General features: G+C 36.0%; 1 protein-coding gene across 1 annotated transcript; it reads right to left on the bottom strand.

Moving 5' to 3' along the window:
• Window positions 1-1471: 1471 nt before the first annotated feature.
• On the bottom strand, window positions 1472-23383 carry METTL8 (methyltransferase 8, tRNA N3-cytidine). The gene is given in 12 exon segments (XM_083865235.1): window positions 1472-1591; window positions 1593-1759; window positions 2479-2544; window positions 2644-2750; window positions 4600-4739; window positions 5072-5135; window positions 7597-7646; window positions 8217-8608; window positions 13443-13534; window positions 17824-17979; window positions 22739-22850; window positions 23290-23383. Coding segments are annotated over 11 exon segments (1278 nt in total). The 5' UTR covers window positions 22744-22850; window positions 23290-23383; the 3' UTR covers window positions 1472-1552.
• Window positions 23384-23584: the final 201 nt, after the last annotated feature.

Genomic DNA, 23584 nt, shown 5'->3' with positions numbered 1-23584 from the left:
AACAGTATCTTCCTCTAACAGGAGTTTCAAATACATCAAAAGTGCAGGATCAGACCCCTTATTGCACCTCATTCTTGAAACACATCTAGGTTAAAGGGGATGAAGTTACTTGGCATCCCCATTTAGATAATTAAGTGTTTTCTTCCTAGAAGACCATCAGTCCTCCTTAGCTTAGCAATTAACAACTTGCAAAAAGAACAGGCTGGGCTGTAGCTGTGACATGATTACCCTTCAGACTAAAACAAAAGTAACAAAAGAGACTTTGAGTGACACTGTATTAATGGCACTCAAAACTATGTTATCAATTACAAGCATCCCATACCCTTGTTTAAATATGAGATTTATTTTATTCATTCACCTGTTTCTTGTTCCCTCCTTGTGGCAAAGTGATTTAAAATTACATTTAAATAGCAAAGTGGCATAGTGGCATCTTTAAATACTAGCTCAACAGCCTCAGGATCATGTTCTACATTTGAAAACTGCTTGCAGTTCAGTTTTCTTCTTAAAAGAATTTGAAGTACTAATGTAGTCCAGTCCTTTACTGTATCCCCACTGTATCCCCAATAAAAACCATTGCGTTTTCCTTTCTAATATACAATCCCTAAGAAAGCTACTTATTTTTGTAAACAACAAAAATATCTCAGCTGCCATATAAATTACCATTCTAGTGTGATTACATTACTCCACAACAATATTAATAAAATGTATTCAGGAGTACTGTTTTTGCTCCTCCTTCTAGTGTATCTAACATATCGTAAAAATAATATTTGTATTTATCTTGACAACAATTCAACATTAACTATTTGGTTTCATAACTGTTTTGGCACTTTGATAATTCTTTTCTACATGAAACATGTTCAGTTTACAACCTAGAACACTTTAAATGTAATGCATTGTATTTGAATTTGGCATGTTCCTTATGAGCATGCAGATGAAAAGTGGAGTCTTCAGCATAATAAATCAGTCACAGTGGAGGACAAAAATCACTGAGTAATCTGATATGTATACATATCACATGCAGTTAGTGTGAAATGATAGTGAAATGCAAATCAGAAAAAGATTTTTGTCTTCATTATTTATGCACCAAGAAATTTCCCTCCAAAGAGGAAATACAGTTGTAAGACACAGTGGTTGAAAAGGATGTGATTCAGAAATTAACACAGTGCAGCTGTAGTAATAGTAAGAACAGATATTCTGTTTCTCTAAATCTCTGCAACAATTATGCTTCAGACTAAAGCGTTTCACATACTGTGAATTTCAACAGGAATGAGGTATATATTTATATTTATTGACTATTCATATTCAAAAGAGTAAAATAATGCCTGGTCCGTTATGAAAAGATGATTGCATATAAAGCAGAAGTCAGAAATGGCCTCTTTTTCCCCCCGGATTTTTCTCACACGTATATATTTACAAAGAAAAGAAAGTCAGAGAAAGGTTTTCAGTTCAATCCATTTATTGAACTTTTTTTATACTTATCTGTGCCTAACACAACATTTACTGGAAATGTACGTACTTAAATTTGCTTCAGTTTCTGAAGTTCAATTATGTACTACATTTCTGGAGTACAATTATTTACAAGGGTGCCTTTTGGTGGTTTCTTCAGGACTATGCAGAGGTAGCAATGGCTTCTGGAACTTGCTTTGTATCCACACTCGCTGCATTTTTACTTTTTTCTTTCTGTTTACTTGCAATCGCCGATCAACTAAATTCTGTACTTCAGTTAATCCAGCCAAGTTGAACATGTTCCAAACCTCATCTATTTTTTCATATGAAGAATTATTGCAATTAAAAAAAAAAGTCAATTGTAGAATGTAGTAATTACCAACCTGTATTTCAACCAAGATGGAAGTAAATATGTTTTGCAATTTGAAAGCTAAAGGACACTGCTTGCAATAATGCTTTTGTTAGAAATTCATTTTCACAGCTCTTGATTTATATTGCAGTAAAAACTGTTATGTTGAGGCCCAAACCACATTTATTATTACTCACAGCATCCATAGATACCCTTTCTTCACAGGGTTCAAGATGCCATAGTTGAGTAAACAAATGCATGCCATTTGGTCACTGTTCACAGATTATCAAGATAAAGCTATTTCCCCTGACAAATGACAACCCAGACTTTTATGCCATATCTAGCTAGAGACTCTCCTTCCAAGCATGTTTAACTCAATTTCAACAGAGAAATCATGTGCATGTTTAAATAATAAAATTTGAGCATACAATTACACACAGGATACTTAAAGAGAAATTTCCAGTGATGTCTGTAAGCAACCTTGCAGGACCCCAAATGCAACAAGTGTGCACACAAAGGAAATTATTTTCTTACAACAGTTAGCTTTGGGGTTTTTAAAAGCAGAGAATTTAAAAACCAGCCAATAAAACCTTCTTTAAACTTATGTTTTAAGATGAGCTTTCACAATCCAAATCACCTTGAGAAACACTCAATCCTTTCTACAAAACTATAAGATACCATACCTTTGGTAAAGAAATATACTCTGGTTCCATCTCCTCTTACATAAAAATTTTCTGACAAGCAATGACCTAAGAAATTAGAGCAGTAATGAAAAAGGACATGTCATTTTTTTTTTCCCCAGATAGAGCTAAAATGAACAGTGAACTACAAAACCATTCAGGAATTACCTTTTTTAAAACGAAGTTGAGCTGTATCATATCTTCCATAGTCTCGAAATAACAACATTCCTCCAGGTTTCAGTAGCTTGGCCAACCTATTTACAACCCCTTGCATCCTTAGAGAATAGATGAGATGCTGGTGAAATTTGCAAACATAAACAACCAAGTTTTCTGCCACAGACCAAAAAGGCAGCAGCACCTAAGAATGTTTAGGACAGTAGTTGTGCACAGAATTACAGCCTTGCCTATATAAACAATAGTTTCGCACACAAAGAGAGAAGTGTATGTGCACAAAAAGTGAAAGTGCTTTGAGAAATTTCATTCAGCAGAACTAGAAGACATTAATTATACAGCTTGAAGAAAACTTAATACTTCCAATTCTGCAACCAAATTTTAGAGGTGCCTTCTAGCAGAATTGAAGTGTGTTAAAAATTGACTACAAGAGTGGCAATTATCAAAAACTAAAGAAAACAGCCTAGAGAGAAATTACTAAGTAACAATTTGCTGAATATGAATGTGTCCCTCTCACATGTATTTTCTGTCTTTTCAAAGTACGTAAGTTCTGCATCATGATTCCCTTGGTTTTCTTTTTCATTTTCCACTTTCGAAGTTGCCAGAGAAAATGTGTACCAAGCAAGATGAATCTGGATCCCATTTTCCTTTATGCAGCCATTTTAATTCTATGAGATGGCTGTAATGACTAACACATCTTTGGAAAGTGGGTCTCACAACACAGATAATTACATGAAAATCTTTGTGTGTGTATACACACATATGCACACAAAGGCATCCATGGGGATGGGTGAAAAAATCCTGGGGAAAAAAAACCCAACCCAAACCAAAAAACCAAAACCAACAATGACAACCCCCCCAAAGAAACAAACAATAAAAAGAAAACAAACAAAACAGAAAATCAACCACAAAACCCTCAAATGTATTCTTAACAGACTAATAGGAAAAGATCCACAGAAATTCTGACGGAACATCTGATTACTGCTTCTACAGGCACAGTGACTCAATGAATCACTATTGTCCAATTTCTTTCTGGCAGCATCACTGGAGTTACAGAGATCTGAAGTCACCTGATCGAATTGTTTTTGAAACCTGGACCCTGGCTTTGTGTGACTTGTGCTCATCTCTGAATAAAGAGAAAGGAGAAATATCCTATGCAGGGAAGGTTTTTCTGTACAAAGCTAATCACCAGTAGCAGGGAAACAGTTCTCTGACTTAGGCAAATACTGTTGTGTACACCAAGCCATTTTAATGACGTTCTTGAAGTAATAAATGTATTATCACACATATATTTCCCATCATATAACCTAGTTAGAGTGAAAAAGTTTAACTGACATGGCCTCTTTACATTTTTTCCATGAAAAAAGGGCATTTTCACAATCGGCCAACCTTAACAGTCATAAAATTTGGTTCATCAGACATCAAGAGATATTAGCAAAGGCTAACAGTACTGAACATAACACCATACATGAAAATTAGATCAAATATTATTAATCCAAACTAATTACACAATAATAGATGCATTTTCATTTAAAAGGGTTGCATGTAAGCATTTGAATGTGGCTAAATCAGCAATCTAAGTCTATATCAACATATTGTAAGGTGTTAAATCATTAATGTTTGGTTTTGATCACTAAAAATAACTACCTTCTAGAAGACTGTCAGTCTGGTTTTTTAATTTGCTATTTTTTTGAATCTGTCACTTCTAATAGAGATGAACTTAGTTACATTATACCTCCTGTATTTTGATGGAGACTGGAGACTCACTAATTATAATTATCCTGACCAGCTTTTCTCTTGAAGCCTGAAAATGGTAAACAGCATTTAAATGCCTTATATATGCTGTAGCTTATTAAATAACAAAAGATTCATCATCTTCTTTTGCTATTATTGAAAACCTCCAGTTAAAAAAGAGATTTAACCTATTTGCTTTGCCCTTTAGTCTTCATTTACCTGTCAGGATGAATAGTAGAGAGCACAAAGACAAGGAGAATGACATCCAGGATCTCATCTGGAAATGGATAGGGTAAAGCATCATCACACACATCATGAACAAAGGCAGAACACCAGGCTGAATTGTAGGACGAATGTGACTGTCAGGAAAAAGATGAAAAGAGGCACAGAGAGAACAGTAGTAGTTAATACGTTTACTGTGACTCAAGAAACATTTTTTCTTCAATTATTATGCATTGTAAAACATCTCATATAAAAGCCTATTCTGCCCGGTATCTTACTCAAGCTGAGAAGCAAGCTCACTGATGGTATTCATTCCTCTCTGCATACAGTATGACTTTGTTCTTTGGAATATTGAAAACTTCAGTTAAAAGTTGTCAAAGCCATCACATTCTTTTTCATGAAGATGGCTTCCTGGCAGCCTCCTGAATTACAGGCTTGCAAGGTACTCTGAAGCGAGTGCATGAATTACCTTTACCAGCTCCACTGCTCCTGAAGCAAAATCACAACAGTATAGAAAGGTTCCAGGTGTATTGCTAGGAAAACAAAACCAACATCAGTTAGAAAATGATTAATGTATAAGATGAAAGTCTACATCAGTGTTCATGAAATTTCAGAGGGTCCTCTGGGGTTCTCCACAGGTTTGATCAAGCGTGCTTTATTGATGTCTAGCACATGGAAAGCCACATAGGTTGTAATGAACCAACAGGGCAGACAAATTCATAAGAATACCAACAGACAGTTAGCACAAAAAGAATTATAGCCTTGTCAGGAAGGAAGCAAAAAGGAAAAGAAAAAAGGTCATAGAGGACTGTCAGAACTGTGACAATGTCCTGGCGCTGTAATGCATAAATGCACATTAATAGGTCACATTTCCTTATAATAATGTGGAGCACCACATTATTAGCCCATTAATGCAGTTTAATTAGCAATATAATTTGGGCAGGGATGGAGAGCTGCAAAAGTCATCCAGTCCTGTAGAAGTTTGGGTTTCCATGTATCACCTTGCTGTTGTTTTGATTTGATTAAGCATTATTGGTTACTGTATTCCATTAGCTCCTTTGTTTTCCAGCTAGGATGAATAAGAATGTCCTGTAACACTGTTTTCCCTTCTCTTCCCATCCAAGACTCAGCCAGCTGCAAATTTCCTTGTACCATTCATCAGATACTAGTAATTCTAGGGAGAAGTTTTTTCACCTCTGAAAGATAAACTGAGAAAACTACTCAAGACCCACTGAGAGATGACCTCATGACCAAGTCATGATCAATTTAATTAATAAAAAATATATTTAAGATTTTGGATAGATGGTTTCTTCAGAAGGGAATCAATAAACTCTGCCAGTGCCTGTGAGGTCTCACAGTACGCACTGCTAAGCTAGTGACTTCTGAAGGCTCAACAGGAAAATGCTTCTGGAGCAAAATATACTCCAGGCATGTTGCTGAGCAAAACCTTTCTCAGCTCTGTGACCACCATGAGAATTGATGAATTTACAAGTTTATTATGAATGAAGACAAGCAGCCAGGCTTTGGACCCAGTCAGCCCCTTGGGAAAGGTTAAGCTGATTGTCTAATAGACTTGTTAGAATGTCCCAACATTTTTGGTTTTTTGGATGTTTTGGGGGTTTTTTAAGAGCAGAATAGGAACTATGTAGAAAGTCCACTTAAGACAAAGACATGCTTGATCTGTATGGTGTTCTCATGACACACTGTATTAAAAAGCATTAACTTAAATTTTAAGGGAGGCAGAGGGAAGACGTTTAAAAGTTACATTAGTAACCTAAGTGAAATTTCCTTTGTAGCCAGGGTACACCTGCTTGACACTGTCTTGTTTTTATATGCATATAATTATATGCATATAGATATATTATTTTATATGCATATAATTGCCAGAATGGCAATTTTTATATTATTAAATTCAGAGTAAAACCAATTGTTCTATAATGCCAAGCCTGCTTAGAGACATGTATCAACCAATGGGATTGAAGGATTTACATATGTATAGAGATCTCCAGGAAAAATACCCAGTGAGTAGATTCCTAATTATCAGAAATGTCAATCTATGACTAATGCCTCTTGTGAGGAAAACACAAAAGTTTGTCTCATCTTTTTCAATGCAGCCACATTATATCATTTCCTATACAGGGTTCTTTTCAAAGTTTTTATATGAAACCAGACTCTCTTTTCACTACGTGCTGTCTAAAGCAAAGCATTTGCTGTGGGATGAAGATGCATTGCTAACATGTAGAGGTTTCATGTACGACCCTGGCACGTCACTCAATTCTTCCAGCTGTGTTTCCATATCTACAAAATGGAGTATTTTTATATAATGGTGATACTAGCAATCAGAATTCATCGATAGAATAATGAATTGTGTTGTTTTCAAGCTCTTAAAGGCATGAATAAAAAGAAATCTATTGCAACCCTTCAACCATACATAACCTTCCCAATAAAACCTTCCTGCCTACATGGATGGGAGGACAAGCTGTCATAAGAGATTTTTCTAAAACTAGAAGCTAAGTGGATTAAAATGTTTCAATGAATTAAGTAATGTGATACAGGGCTTGTGCCTTGACACTAAAACCACAAGTAATGAGACATATATACCAGCCAATTCAGAAAAAATAGAACTTCTTTCCAGGAGGTCACATCTATGGTCTCTACAATTGTGGCCTTTTGAAGAGATACCTGGTAGCTTTACAGTGATCTATAAGACAAAAGAATATTTCACCTGCCTGAGATTAACTACAAGAAATCAGCCTGAATGCACCCAAAGACAAACTTTGTCAGCAAATATGATCTCCCAAGACCAGGGTGGAGCAATACAAGGAGTGTCCTATACTGATGCTACCAACATTATTTGTGGTCTGATACACTAAGAATCTCAGGGCTGTAAAATGGTTTACTCAACACTTCCTGCAGCACTGATCCAGCACCAACATTTGGTGAAAATGACAACGTGAATACAACATTCATATCTGGAAATCCAACATTATGTACCATAGAACTTTCAGAATAGGAAAGACACTGTTTCCAGCTCCACAACCAACCTAAAATCAAAAGAGAAAGATAAGTTAAAATAAATGAGTAAATAAAACCTCTTTTTGTTATTTTTGTTGTAAATTAGTTGTCTGGTAAGACCCATTAGACTTGAAAGAATGTTGGACAGAAAAGGTATAATCAGCTCATACCACAATTCTCAAATCATTTACATGACCACATTTCTCCCCAACATCTTCCTAAAGTTAAGAGATAATCCATTTCTCAAACCCCATAGGAAAATGCAATATTCTTGTGCAATTTCACCATTTGGCAAGAATGCAGCAAGTACTTGCACTTTTAGACAAAGAACTTAAACTCTCACCTTTCCTTAAGAAATAAGAAACCTGAGTTTGAATGAAAATGGAATCTGACAATCTAGCTCTATTCTGATTTGGGAAAAACTTTAAAGAGAAAACCAAGTCCAGATTTAGGTTTCTCTGAAAGTTTCTGACATAAATGAATGTAGTTTGTAAAATTCCAAAGGTTTATTTTTTTGATACTTAGTAAGGGTCATTATCAGATTCTTGAGTAATTAAGTGGAGCTCTCTATAACGGGCAGAACATTTGCAGTGCATTACCTCTAATATTCGGTAAGTGGCATCACAGCCAGGGAAGGATTCTACCTTGCCAAGTTCTTCTCCACAGTTTTTACCTTGAGGATTATCAGTAAGAGCTTTAACTTGATTTTTATTATATACATATCCTTGCACAGCAGTAGAACCACCTCCATATTTTTTCTTCCAGTATTTTTCTTCTTCTTCAAACATTCCATTTTTGAGTGAAAAACTGTTGTAATCGATTATTTTTGTGTGTTCTGAAGATATTTTTTCTGTTTTGAACTTTCGTCTCCATTTTTCTGGAAGAATTTCTGGAAACTCCAGAAACAGCCAATTGCGATCCTTGAAAAAGTTATTTTTATGTGTCTTGTAAAATTCATTCCAATATTTACTTGCTTCTCTCTCATATTTATCTGAAATTATAACAGAACAAAACTTCGGTGAATATGAGCTTAGCTAGAAAATACTATAAAGCAATGTATAATTTGGATCTCAAATATACAGCTTAAAAATCCACAGTTCCACACATTGTACATTTAAATTAAAACACGGATTTTGTGTCTCACCTGAACTTGTGCTCAAAATAACTCCTATGAAGTTTAATTAGATTTTATGTCACTTAGGATGGGGTAAACAGGCTTACTGCATTTTTGAAAAAATGTAGTGACATCATAGAACAGCATCACCAAAATACACAATCTGAAGATTCTTAGACAAGCATGCATGTCTCAAATTATAAAAACAATGCATCTTTTCAATTACTTAAGAGATAGTACATTGAAATTCTTTCATGCTTTATGAAATATAATCAATTGCAAATTTGTTGGTACCTCATCACCTCTTTAAAAAAAAAAAAAATTCTAGTTCTGTGAACTGGACTGTTAAATGCTACTGCATAGCAAATAGACAGTAATTCACACTTACCCATTCAACAATACAGAAGGAATATATTTGCTTTCTTATTTTCAAAACACTTCAGAGTCTTACAACAGATCTTTGTGTTCACTTTTAATTCACAAAACAATCTGAGTGTTAGAATGTCAAAGAGTAGATCTGGAAGGGATTTCACACAGTCAGGGAATTCATACCTCTTCTCCACAAAAATCTTCCCAAATTATTCTAAAAATCCCACCTTTCACATACAACTTTCTTCAGTAATATATTACAGTCCTTAATTTTCTGCAGTTGGAAACCTTTTCCACTACCAAACTAAAAACCTCCATCTAGCAATCAGATTGAGTAATTCTTGTCCAAGCTAGGGATCAAGCAAAGCAAAGATTATTCTCTTTTCTCTTTGCAACACCTACTTATATATTTGAAGTATTTTACTATGCCTCCATAAACAATCTCTTTTCAAGATTGTCTAAACCTATCTCTCTTCTTTTTGCTTTTCAGACTTCTGATAATTTCAATTTTTTCTTCTCTAGATTCTCTCCAATTGATTTACTACTTTTGGGTGTTGTGTTCTGGCAAAGGCATTATCATTGAAGAGCAAAAGGAGTATTTTATGAGGCTTACAGGCTGCAATCCTGTTTATAACTCCCAGCTTGCCATTTTGTAACAGCATGACACTGCTGATTCAGCTAGTGATTCACCACAACTCTCAGATCTTCTTCTGCAAAATGACTACCAAGCCAATTGTTCCAAAACCTAGGGGGTTTTTTCTCAAGGAATTGTTCTGAAGCAAAGAAATATGCACTCATCTTTAGCAAATTTATGTATTTCAGATTTTTTTTTTCCACTGTTTGTCCGGATCTTTCTGAATCTTAATCCTGTCATTCACCATACTTGAAACATCTCTTTACTTAATATTACCTCCAAGTCTTTAATTTCCTGAGGTCACTAATGAAAATGTGTCCAAGCAGAACTGGACACAGAATAAAACACTCCTCTGCCCACCACAGCCTTCCATTCTGAAAGGATCTCTCTAGGCATTCATTCACCCAAATGCAGTTTCATTAGCTCTCGCTTGCCTAACTTGCTTATGAAAATGTCAAGTAAAGCAAGTCAGAAGCCTGACTAAGGATAAACTTCAGGATGTCTGCTGCTTTTCCCTTATCCCCAGGGCTTGTAACCTTCTCCAAGAAGGAAATTAGCTTGATTTTACATGATTTATTATTGAAAAAAATATTTGTTGGCCAGTATTCATCTCCTTTGTTCTTCTGAAGCCAATGTCTGCAAGCTCTGGATGTACTCTTCCAGTATTTTTCCAGGAACTGAAACTAATTATCTGACTCCTCTTTTTTTCCCACCTCCTTTTTAAAAAAGCAAATATTCTCCTTTCTGCTTTTCCACTCATCCATGTACTCTATGGATGTACTTTGTAACCTGTTCTTTCTCAGTTCAAGAACAAAATCTTTCCTCCTTCTCACTAGCACTAATTGTCCAGCCACTGGACGGGAGCTAGCTAACCCTTTCAAAGGAAGGCTGATAAAAAGATAAGAATTACAGCTTTTCAATGTCTCTTTTGTTGATGGTTTTCCCTTCCTTATCCCTCTTAAGTACCAAACCAAATATTTTTTTCTTGTTTTTCCCTCCCTTATATCCAAAGCATTTACAAAACTATCTTGCTATCCCTGACATCTCTTGCTGCAAAGGTGTACCTCATATAATGTGTTGCCTTTCTTATTTTGTTCTCACTCACACCAACACATTAATTCTTTTAATAGAAATGCACAGAGTAAATGTACAGTGCACTTCTACTACTCTCTTTAAATCTTAACATATTATTTCCTAAATTGCTACAGCTTTTCAGAGATAAACAAGGCTGAGAATTATCATTAGAGGCACAGACAGGCAGTGGGAAGTGGTAAGGAGGTGGCAGAATGCCTTGTCCTAGAAATCTGCATAATGTTTTAAAATTAACATCTAATACATCCAATTGTATTATTAAAGGGCAAGACCCAGCCATGTAACTGTAATTGTACAGGCCTGTTTTATATTAAAAGTTCAGAGTTGATTGAGGTCATATATATATCAGATTTCAGTAGTTTAATTTGCACATTTATAGATTGCTCAGCTTCAGTATAAAAACCAAAAACCCTTCTAGTCAAAAAGTTCTTTAATTATTATCACCCCTTGCTCTAGTCAACATTTTCCTACAAGTCTGCTCAGAACCCTTGTACTTAAGTTCACATCAAGTTTTCCAGATTTCAGAATTGAAGAAAACAATAGCTAAAGTCAGACTTTCAAACTGTATTAGTATGGAATGACAGGGGTTCAAGTGAAGGAACACTTTACTTTGCATTGTTGCACTGGTCATGCCTGCATCTCTGTGTAATAACATGCATGCAATATTATCAATTTTCTTACTTTATTTTGTGTATTTAATTAGCCTACCCACAAAATTTTCCAAAGTATATAAAAATTACATAACTAAAAAATATGTAAACTTCCAAGAAAACAAAAAACAAACAAACAAACAAAAAACACCCCAAAACCAAAAACCCCCAACCAAACAAAAACAAACAAAAACACCAAACCAACAAAAACCCCAACAAAGCAAAAACCCAACCGAGTAACAAAAAAAAACCAAAAACAAACAAACAAACAAAACAAACAAACAAAAACTCCATAAAACAAAACAACAAAACAAAACACCTTCACTTTGTCAATCATTTTTTCTCCATAACAGGATATTCCACTGCTAGCAAGCATGCCTGAAAAGAAACTGCACATGCTAATAAGTAAATCAAATTCCTAAAGGTACTATCATGAGTTCATTCAGTTTAACTCCTCTTGCTTTAGAAAGGCCCACCTTTAGAGCTCTTCTACTTTAGTAATTTAATAGTATTGTTGAAATCTGTCTTTTTTCCCTTTACAGTAGTTTTCAAGGCCCCAAAATAACTTGCTCATTAGCCTTGGTCTAGTTCATTGTTTACACAAATAGGCCAAAATGTACTTCCACTTGCAGAATGAAGCTGATGCTTTCTGAAGGAACAGTATCAGCAACGCTCACCTATTCAATTTCTAAACAGAGGGGCATTCATAGGAAATGTCCTTGGATTCTTGTGTTTCATGGCAATAGACAAATGCCTAATTATTCCTTTTTCACCAGCACAAACTAACTTCTAATTGATTGTAGATGAAGAATGAGCCACAAGTTACACAGCTTACTTTTCAATTATGAGATCTTTTTCAGCTTTTTATACAAATCAAATTAAGATATTAGATGTAATTTTGAAAAACAAACATTGTACTCCTATATGCAGATAAAGAATGTAGAGATGTAACAGAGAAAGGCAGGTTGACCGTCTCAGAGTACTGAAGGTGATGAAGGACACACAATACAAGGCACTTTCTCACGTAATTCAAATAAACTCCAACATGTGCCTCAGTTACACCAAGGCATAGGATCATAATGACGCTCTCTGACATTCATGACATGCTAAGTAAACTGCGGCACAGGATATCCAAGTAACTGCTTTCGGAATATCTTTCTAACAGAACAACAAATTAGGAACCCAGTCTTCTATGCTACTATCAAGTTGCTATTCCAGCTTTAGCATTCATAATTACCCTAGGGTCTAGTTTATGGTTTAGTTTGCCAGTTTGAACCCAGAGCTAGTCTTTAGAAACCTAGAGTACATTAAATTTCTCTGCTGAAGACAGGCACAAAACTCCTTAATCCCTTACAGAGCCGACTGTGCAGGAGGTATTGGAACACCTTCCACACAAAGTGAACACTTAGATTCCTGAAGCACTCCCAGCTCAGCCTGGCAAAGGCAGCAAGCTGGGCCAGCTGGGACCACTGCAATGTCCACAGCATTTAACCAAAATACAGTGCAATGTACAAACACAAGCTCTCTAATAGTTCACAAATCACTAAAAAGCATTTGAGTATTGTACATGGGAATCTTCATCCCCAGCACCCTAGCTGAATGCAAATTATTCCCTTTGATTCTGTAAAAGCCTTGTTTAGTAGGAGTTGTATTCTGGAGGACTGCAAAAGGGGTCAGAACAACTGCATACTGATGCACTTGTTTTACATAGAGTCTACTGCAACCTTAATAGTAAAATTGTTCAAATAAGTAATTCTATTGTTAGAAAAACACACTGTGATATCTTTTGAGGCAACAAAGAGAAAAAAAAAACCCAAAAAACAAATAAAAAAATAGACAAAATAATGTATAAATAAAAATAATGTTTTTACATTACAGTAAATAATGTTTTTACATTACAGTATCTTCTAATATTTTAATAAAGAGCATTAAAATAAGAATTTTTATACCATTTGAAATTTGTTACCTTGGTCTTCCAATTGAACTTTCACAAGAGAGTTCTCTGTTGCTTTTTTCCTGGCATTCTCCTCTTCTTCTTGTGACCATTGCATGTGGTCCCTGCAGAAGGCAGTTGAAGCACTAGCTTTTCAATAGGGTTTTTCATAATATTTTTCCCCAAGAAAAACTGTAATGAATTAGCTACACTGTCTCAAATACTTTTTTTTTTTTTTTTTTTTTTAATTTTTTTGAGTGTAAGGAAATATCCACGAGACTGACAGTTAAAACCTAAGTTTCAGTGTATGATGGATAAAAATTAATTACTAATGAGGTGAAAGTCAAGTGATGAAGAAACATGTCCCAGCTGCAAAGAGACTGAAGTAGAATGCATTTCTTTTATTAATAACAGGATTACATATATCTTGCAAATAGAATGTGCTTACAGGAGTGTATTTTGAGTATCCCATTACAGCTGTATTTAGCTGAATACAATAATAGACCTACCAATAAACACCCTAATGCAAGAAACACCTCACATTAATAGTGTTTATGATGAGGAACTAAGGACTAGCAAAGAAATCAGCTGTTCTGCAACAAGGAGCATAATCCATTTATTCAATTGGACCAGGTGGAACTGATGAACAGGATTTTACTTTCCTAGGGAATAGGGATAGGTAACATTTAAAAAGCCTAGAATGATACATTTGTAACAAAAGCCAAGCAGAGCCACTATGTTTCCAAAGTCTAAGCCATCTGTATTTGTGTAAAGTGGTTACCTATATATTATGTTAATCCACAGTCACAGAACCAAGCCCAGATCTGACCCTGATGACTGAACTGCCTTCCCTGCAGACTCTGGGTTTGGATCAGACCACAACGGGGACTGCTCAAAAATGTGCTGCAGGACGTTTTCAAAAGCCAATCAGCTGTCCCTCCAAATTGTCCAGTCTGAACAGATTAAATTAGATAACATAATTCAAGTCATCTATTAGATCCTAATCCTACTGAAATCAGCTAACTGAAAGCTCATGACTAAAATTCCATTGGTTACTATGGGAAAAGGAAGAAGGTGCCAACTTGAAGAGTTGATTATCTAAAAGCTAATGAGCATCTTCCTTTTCCGTACTTGGTGACATATAGGTAATTTAATTCTCAGACCTTCACTGTTCCTCTTTTGTTAATTGTGGGAGACTAATTGGTATGTATTTGTCTGCTTGCCTCAGACTTTATTTCCTCCTCTCTACTGAAATATTTCTCATTATTGTCCCCTGCAGGTTGCCTCTCCCCTTCCTGTATTTGTTCATATACATGTTCCTGTGCAGTGTCACGACTGAAAGACACGCTGCAGTAGAATAAAACTGAATGACCAAAGCCTTACCAGGCAGACATCCTCTTGGAAAGACTTGCTTCCCTCATGACTATCACCACTTTTGACCTTGCCTATTCCAGCAAGCTGAACCCAAGGACTATTCAGATGGCAATAATACACAGTCAGACCTTCTGACAGATGACTTGCTGTGCTGTAATCTTTAGCTGATCAATTTTAATCCATCATTGCATGTCTGTCAGAGCCCTGAGGGGCTCTACACAATACTAAAGGTGCCTGAAGCCTTCCATCTTCATTAACAGCCTTTTTTTTTTCCTTTTTGGAAATTCATAAAGCCCCTTTTTGTGCTTTTGTAGAAATTTCTATATGGCAGATCCCAAATAATACTGCTGCAGCACTTCTTGATCAAAATCTACAAAAGAAAGGACATTGCATAGTTCTTACAAAAACTATTTACATAGTATGGATGCTTCAAATGACACAGCTCCTTCAGCAATAGAAGTGTTTTAAGCTGAACACTGAGAGCAGCAAAGTAAGCTATCCATTTGAAACAACCAGGAACTGTTAACACAAGTAGGCCTGATACGAGATCAAACAATGCTGCTTTCAGTTCAGCCTATTCAACTTAGTCCTTTTCCACTAACTTGTTTGCTAGCTTAGGGTTTAATTATCTCTGTGATAATGTGAAAACTGTGTCAATTTACTGACCTGAATAAAAGCAGGCATTTTTTGCTCCAATGTTTAGCATCATTCATTACTTCTCTCTCAAAATGACAGAAAAGCACCACAATAAACATCTAAAGCATTAGTTCCCATATTTAATTTACTTAGTATTTCTAGCAGCAATGGTAGCAGCTCTTGGCTCTCTGCCAATTCACACAAAAAAGAATGCCACTTTATGAACTACCAAAGATGATGAGTGGAAAACAAAAGGACATCATACATCAATGTTAGAGAAGATGAATATCTTATGCTCACTCTGTATAACCTATTTAGCACTACCACCACTCATCCCAATTCTCTTTATCTCCCTAGTGAAAACCCTGTCAATACAGTGAGCTTCAGAAACAATGACCTACCCCACATCATAGCCAGGTTCTTGATACATCAAGACCATCACAACTTCCATGCACCTCTGCTTCAATTCAATTTCACCTGTTTTCCTCTCTGAGCTACATGGATTCACCTGCAGATCCACTTTCTGAAAAACCCTGTTTCTTTCACTTCCATCTTCACAATCCAACCCAACCATCTGCATCCAAGTTTGATGACTCTGCTTTAGAGTGTCACCAAAGGGTAGCAGAAAAAACTGAAACTACACATGATCAATTTTTTGGAAGAAAATTATAAAACAAACAAACAGTTTCATTAAAAACCAATGTTACAGAAAAAGGGTGGCCCTTTTCTTAAAATCTTTTCCTACCCTGATTATATAGCCTACATTTCAATCAGCATTTACACATGTAAAGGATTTGTCCACCTAGCAGGAAGCACTAAGCCTGGAAAATGCTTAAGAACTACACTGCATATAGATTTATGAAACACAGAGACAAACTTTACACTCTTAACACAATAATCAGGCAACATTGAGCTTCCTTGATCAAGGAATTATAGCCAACTCCAAATTCAGCCCAAAAGTGGTGTTAGGAACTACAGCTCAGGGACATCTAGTTTAGAACTAATAGATGACAAATCTGGTTGTGTATCTTAACTAATGAGTTAAGCCCAAATTTAAAGACTAAAAAGAGTAATGAAGACACTAGTCTATTAATACGAAGAAAATCTTCTGCATCATATTCTTAAGACTTTTTATTAATCAGAATATTAATATAGAGAATCTTCTGAAATAATTTTGATTAAAAAGCAAAGTGGAACAATAAAATGGGTTTTAAAAAAAAGTGTTTAAAAATCCCTGGCAAGTTAAAAGCTTGTCCTGTAATTCTCTGACAGCTAACAGCAAAGGACATCTCCAAGCAAAGTAAAAGAATTGCAGATTACTTCTACGAAGTCAGGTTAAGTCCTGAAATGTGTAATGTTATTATGTTACATCACCCATTGGTTATTGTTAGCCACATTCAGTCCCTTTTCCTAATTTTGCTAAATCTTTGCTCTCAAAAATGGTGACAGAATTCAAAATAACATAAAATTCAAAACATAGCATTCAAAATAACATAAAAATGTTGTAAGAAGTATTTTTTTTTTTTGTATAGCTTCTAAATTTCCCACTTCTCAACAAATATTCCTTGGGTTTCATGATGAACTTTAGGAATAGAAATTCCTGGTCTCCCAAATATCTTAAGTAGATGTTTGGGAGACCAGATATTCTACTTTCTAAATAGATTTAGATAATCTTCTATCCTTCTAACACTTCCTGTATCACTTACTGTTTTGTGTTCATCTCCATTCCACAATCAAAAATCTTAGGCTTTTTAGTCTCATTTTTCCCACTGTGTTGACTAGCACTCTTGCTCTTTTCTGAGCAGCCATTAATCACAAAAGCACCTTTTAGAGATGGAGATATTTCAAATCAGGGCAATTCTTATTCTTGTCAGCATTTACACATTGATGTCTTCTCTTCTATTACATTGCTTATTTATGTTAAGGTTAAATTTACTTTTTTGATAATTGCACAGTGTGTGAAAATTTCTGCTGAATTATCAGTAACATCTTCAGTATACCTTTACAAGAGTATGAGTAATTTACATGTTCCTTTCAAAATGGTGTCAATTTTAGACTAAGGTCCTAATCCAGTATGCAATGTTATTGTACCTAGAAACTTTCTGCCATTTTAGATAACATGGACTACCTTATCTCTGCATTCTCTGTCTCCTAATTGATTACTGATCCATAATAATGTTTTGCCTTTCCCTTCCTGACTAACTATTTGCTTGACAGCCTTTAACACAAGTCACTGAGAGCTCGTAATTGTCAGATTTCTTGTGACAGTCTCAGGTTTCTTCTAGTGCTACCTTCATAGAATGTCTATTCTGGCAGCACCTCATTTTATACACCCACACCATTATTCACCAGAGTAAACAGTATAAAAAATTATACAAAAATAAACCTTGAAGAAACATCTCACCACATGTTATGCTCAAAGACCTTAGAAGGATCAGTTAAAATCCGTGATCCGAGTGGAACTGCTGGTCGTCTGTTACTTTGGTGCCTGGCTTGCATCTTGTTTTTCCTCAGACATAAAGCAAAAAGCCTTGTAGTAAAGTTCATCGTGTTGAGAGACCTGAAAACACATTTAACTCAAATTACAGTTTTGCAGTAACCTAATTGTTTATGTCACCTACATGACTGACTGGTCAAATAACCAAGAACAGGTATCAGATTTGCTAAAAATCATTAACTAAAATATCAATTAAAACGCTTTTTAGAAAATGGCAATATCTCTTCTGTGTGCTGAAAGCCCAAATAATCCCAAAGTAGGCTACTGGAATGAAACCAGTCAAAAGATAAATTAACTGGTATCATTTCAAAGTCCTATCAGGGAGAGGAAGGAAAAGAAATACACAGTAAAACAGTAAGCCAAGACTGACACTGTACCTTTAAGAATGCAAGCAAGAAATTATCATTAAAGAAACCACTCCTAGTGGGTACATACTGTCAGCAAAATAGACATTTTCACCCCACTTATTTTCTTCAAAAGATTTCACTCTAGAACTGTGACTATGGTTCTATGCTTTTAAATAGGAAATCAAATATCTTTTTAAGTGTAAACATAATGCACATAAAGCCTTCCAACATCTTTGTCATGTATTCTCCTGATCCCTGTTCAATGCTGTCTTTGAAACGTAATGGTTATAGATGTTTGATTTTTATCAATGGAAATGATAAAATGAATCAGATTTTTTAATTACATGTATAATTTTATCTCATATTGCTATATTTTACTTTACGTGGAATTATCTTCATAAAAGATCAATAATGAAAGAAAACAAGTGTGTGTAGCTAGTATTAGCATTTTTGGTGGGGTTTTTTTGCATATTCTTGTTAATGTAGGCTTTCTATGAGACAAGTAAAATGTAATACCTCCCCTACTATTTTTACCCTGATGGGTTTTTGGTCTTTTTTCCTCAAAATTATTCTAAGTCCTATTTTTCCTTGCTTTTTTTCTCTTCTTATTTTTTATAGTGCTTCTTCTGTAAAAACCACATATACAATTTTAATGCACTGGAAATACAAAACATGGTTACAAAAGAACAGGCACAAGACACTACTAGAAAACATTCTGTGCGAATTGGTTGCAAAACAAAGATTTTTATCTCGAGGAAAACAGTAGTATTTGATCATAAGTCTTGTACTGTGAGTTGAAAATTATTCATCTGTACACATCAATACAAAGACTGGCAAAGGAATCACTCCAATTAAATGAACAATTCCTCATTTAACATGTACTTTTGAATGAGTCATGCTTTAAAAAAAGGCATTGTTTATTCATTTTAAGCCTACAGAAAAACTAAAAATGATTAAAATTTCTTTTTTTGTCAAAGTTTAAATAAAATGGAGTTTGCCTTATGGTTGACAATGCCAAATAAAACCACTGTTAATTCTGGCTGCTGAGACTGCAGTGTTACCAGGACATGGAAGCACTGCCATACACTGAAAATGTAACATTTAGGTCTATTACAAAAATCAGAACTTCTTGTAATGTTAATGAGTTTATTGTGGCTTATTTTTTTAAATGCAGCTCAGCAACTAAAACAATTTCAATTTATACTTCAATTACTACAAGTTGTTCATGGTTTTTATTTGAAAATGTGTATGTATTTTTTCATAACATAATCCATAATTATTAACATACATGGGATATAATGATATAATTATTATGAGACATGAAAATTAAGACATCATGACAATTTCTGCAAATGTGTAATTTACATAAAGGCAATGAAAAATAATATTCTTGAAAATAAAAACAAATAGAAAGTCCTCCATAACCCCAAACCACAATTCAAAATTATTATTATTAAATTATAGAAATGCTTGGATAAAGATTCCATTATTACACTGCAAACTGTTTACAAATCCTATTCCTCCCTCAATCATTTGAAAAGACCTGAGTTAGTATCTTGCATTTCCTGTGCCAGCATTGATATTCACCATAAAATACAATGATTCAGCTGCTGGGCTAGTCACATAATTTTTCTTGGCTTTCTAAATATCTCAATAAGAACATGAAAAGATGCACAGATGGGAACTATAGTCAGATGATTAAGATGATCTTACATCAGTAAAATCCAGATATGCAAGCCCTTCTATGAAAAAAATGAGCCTTTGAGTGATAATTGAACAATTTTAGCAGATAAATTCTGGAAATGCAAGGCAAGTGGGGTAGGTGAGGAAGTTTACTGTTGCAATCAATGTTAAATGTGAATGAATTCACCTGAGACATGCATGTATATCCCTGAGAGTTAGTCATCCACAGATCATGAGATTAGTGGGCAATATGGCTACTAAAAGCTCAAAAAGCATTAAATCACTTCTAAACCTAAATTACATGTTCTCAAGTGAGTCATTGCTTGATTGTTTAACTGAAGTTTGTTAACGAAATAGGCAAACACCCTTTCTTGCCATCAGGTAAGATGATTATATCCTGAAGTTACAACAGCAAAAAATGTTGCCTGAAAGAATTAGGAGTTCTTTTGCTGTTCACAGTCACAGTCAGGAATACTTTGATTATTAACCAACAATTCCACTTTCATCTTTAAGGAAATTAACATAAAAACAAATTACATAAAAAATTGCTAAATTTTGTGGCAGCATAACTATTTTTCAGGAAAAAAACCTTTAAAGAAACAATGCACTTGATAACCACATTGAAGAGCAACACAGAAGTCTTTCCTGTGGAACACTGCTTTTAGACTTTACAGTTTTGTCATTGCTACAAGTACAGATCAGGTCCTCCGTTCAATTGACAAATTTTAAGAAATAGCCTCAAAACTCGTTCCCTCCTTAAACAAGCAAACACAGCATCTTGTACGACTTTTACATGTGAACATGCAGAAGAATGTACACACACCAACTGCTAGCCAGACCTGAAGTTGGCATTAAATTGATTGATGTTGTTATTAAAACCCTGAGCAGTCAAACCCATAGAAAAAAAATTAGATACAGGAGAAAATAACTGCTCTAAGATTTTTTAACAGTGAATTACACCCTAAAACATATGTAAACCACTAAACTAATGAATAAAATTCTTTAAAAGTATCAATTCTGAAAGAGATGTCAGGGAAAAAAAAAAAAAACAACCATAACAAAAAGAACAGAAATAACCTGTTACTTTTGTCCAGGAACCTAATTTAATGAACTTAATGGATGAAATTATTTTGACATTTGGCTGATCTCCAACTACAAATTTAACAACTTCTTCCATCTCCAATCACTAAGCCTACTTGTAGGGTCTCTGTCATAAAGACAAAAATAGCCTATATTAGGAACAGTATGTGCAGCTTTTGTTGCATTCCTAGACAGAAAAGTATTGTGGAAACAATTAACTCAATGCAATTACTTCTGCTTGGTACCTTGGAGCTCCTCTAGACAACATTTAACCATTAATCCCCAACACTCTTCCGTAAAGCCTTGCAAAACTGTATTATCACCATTAAACACTACCAAAACTCAAAACACCTTACACAAAAGAGATGCAAGTGGCAATTTGTGACAGAAAGGACAAAAACATCAAGATTATGGTAACACAGAAGGTAAAACCAGGAATTACCAGTAGTTATTTTAAAAATACATACATATTAATATTTCTTAATATTTCCAATCTGTGTGGGAGTGGGAGTGACTTTACTGTCAAACAGACTCATTCATTAACTGAGTGCTTAATCCTATTCTATTTGAGCAAGTGACTAATCATGCCCTCTTGGGGCTTCATGATTAGTTTTTCAGTTATATACTTCCAAAAAATTATGCACATTTGCAACAACAGGGTATTTTACAACTTCTCAAACTCAGCAGATCTAAAAATTTAAACAGTTTTCCTTTCTCATGCACCAGGAACAATGCAGTCCTCCCTGAGAGCATACAGTAACTTCAGTAAATCTGCTGCAGAGGAGTGCCTCCCAGGGGAAAAGAAAACAAAAGAAAAAATGTTTTCATTTATTCTGATTCCTATAGAGACACTACAGTTAAAATTAGTTAAAAAGCAAAGCAAATAAAAACAAACAAACCTTTCCCACCAGATATGATTTTTATCACATATACATGTGCTGAATGAGAATTGCCTGTTCCTCCACAAGCTGTGAGGTAGCCTGTTAAAAATAGCTGAGCAAAGAGGAAATAGTTTATGCAATGAGAGAAAAGGGGGGATAAATCCTGCAGATTTACTGGGAACATTTACTTGAATAATCAAAGAAGTGTTCCTCATTACCCTGCACACCCTCTGCTGGCTGCTACATACACAGGAAGGAGGAAAAGGAAAAAAAAAGCTTTTGAGACTTTATGTGTATGTATACACATGCTTGCACAGTGAAGATACATCTAAATCTCCACATGCAATCACTTTAACGATTTTAATTATATTATCTACAAAATACTGAATATTTAAATGCATTGCCTTAGAAAAGATGATTTGTCTCAACACAAACTGTGGGGTTTATTAAAGGTGATGAGAATTGGGATAGAGCAGCATGAATTTTACTACTGTCTACAGTTTATATTCAAGAACCTCATCCATTTACATTCTTGCAGGACTCAGGATATCCATGTAGACTTTGATGAGCTACAACCTGCCTTGCCAGGTCTGAAGTCACTGGGAATGTTGCAAATCTGCTGGACATTATGCTCTACTTACTGCCCTAATCAGCTCTTCGAAGGAGCAACTCCGACCACCGTGTTTGCGTTTAGCTCCCTTCAAGCAATAATTGCAAAGCAGGAACTTAATGGATACTTTCTTTCTTTCAGTATCAGTGAAGATTCAAGGTTCCACTCAGATCCTGAAGAACAGATATGGGCACACAAAAAGATCAGCATCTTTTGATTACCCCATTTGGGTGCTTGGCCTCTGGCAAGGAAGAGAAACAAGTCTGTCCAAGACTTCAGTCGCTCTGCCGGCAAGTAGCGATTGATGACTGTGACAACATTTGGGATGTAGCTCTAAAAATACAAAAATGAAGTGTCATACAATTTAAGAAGTTTCTGATGATCTTGGAGTCTTAAATGGGTTTCAACAAATCCCTTAACCTTCCCCCCAGGTCCAGTACACTCCATCTCGCAACACCGTACCCAAAAAGGCTTGCGGCTCGAAGATGCCAGGCCATTCATCCCTGGGAATGCCCCGCACCCAACCCCGAGGACTGAGCTCTACAGCAAGGACATTTTAAAAGAAATTCACACTTCTCCTTAACTAGCTACACTAACAAAACTTTCCTGCCTTTAAAAAAGCAAGGGGTAAAACGCTTCTATCCGCACACCCCGCCCGCCGAGCGCCCGCATCCTTTAGCGCAGGACGGGCAGGCAGCCCGGCCGGGGCAGAGCTCCCGGTGCGCGGGCGGCTCCGCGGAACCGCCCGGCGGCCGCTGCCGGCGATTCTCACCAAGCCCTGCGCGGCGCCCGCTCCTGCCCGGTCCCCGGAGCGGTGCCTCATCAGCACCAAGGCCGCAGCGCTGCCGTGCGGAGGGTGGCCCCGCTTCGCCCGCCCGGCGCGGGCACCACGCGGCCGCCTCGGCCGGGCCGGCCCGCCCAGCAGCGGCGGCGGCGCTCCGCGGGGCGCGGCGGGAGGTGAAGTCCGGGCGCGCCGCGCGATTCCGCTCGCGGAAAAACTACAGTACCCGGCGGGCCGCGGGGCGCGGCGCAGGGCTGTCCCCGCCCGGCGTCTGCGGAAACCGGCG

The sequence above is a fragment of the Zosterops lateralis genome (genome assembly GCF_965231275.1).
Source record: "Zosterops lateralis genome assembly, chromosome: 7".
In the NCBI taxonomy this organism is placed as follows: Eukaryota; Metazoa; Chordata; class Aves; order Passeriformes; family Zosteropidae; genus Zosterops; species Zosterops lateralis.
The sequence above is the reverse complement of the archived record's forward strand: the minus strand, read 5'-3'. Positions and strand labels throughout refer to the sequence as shown.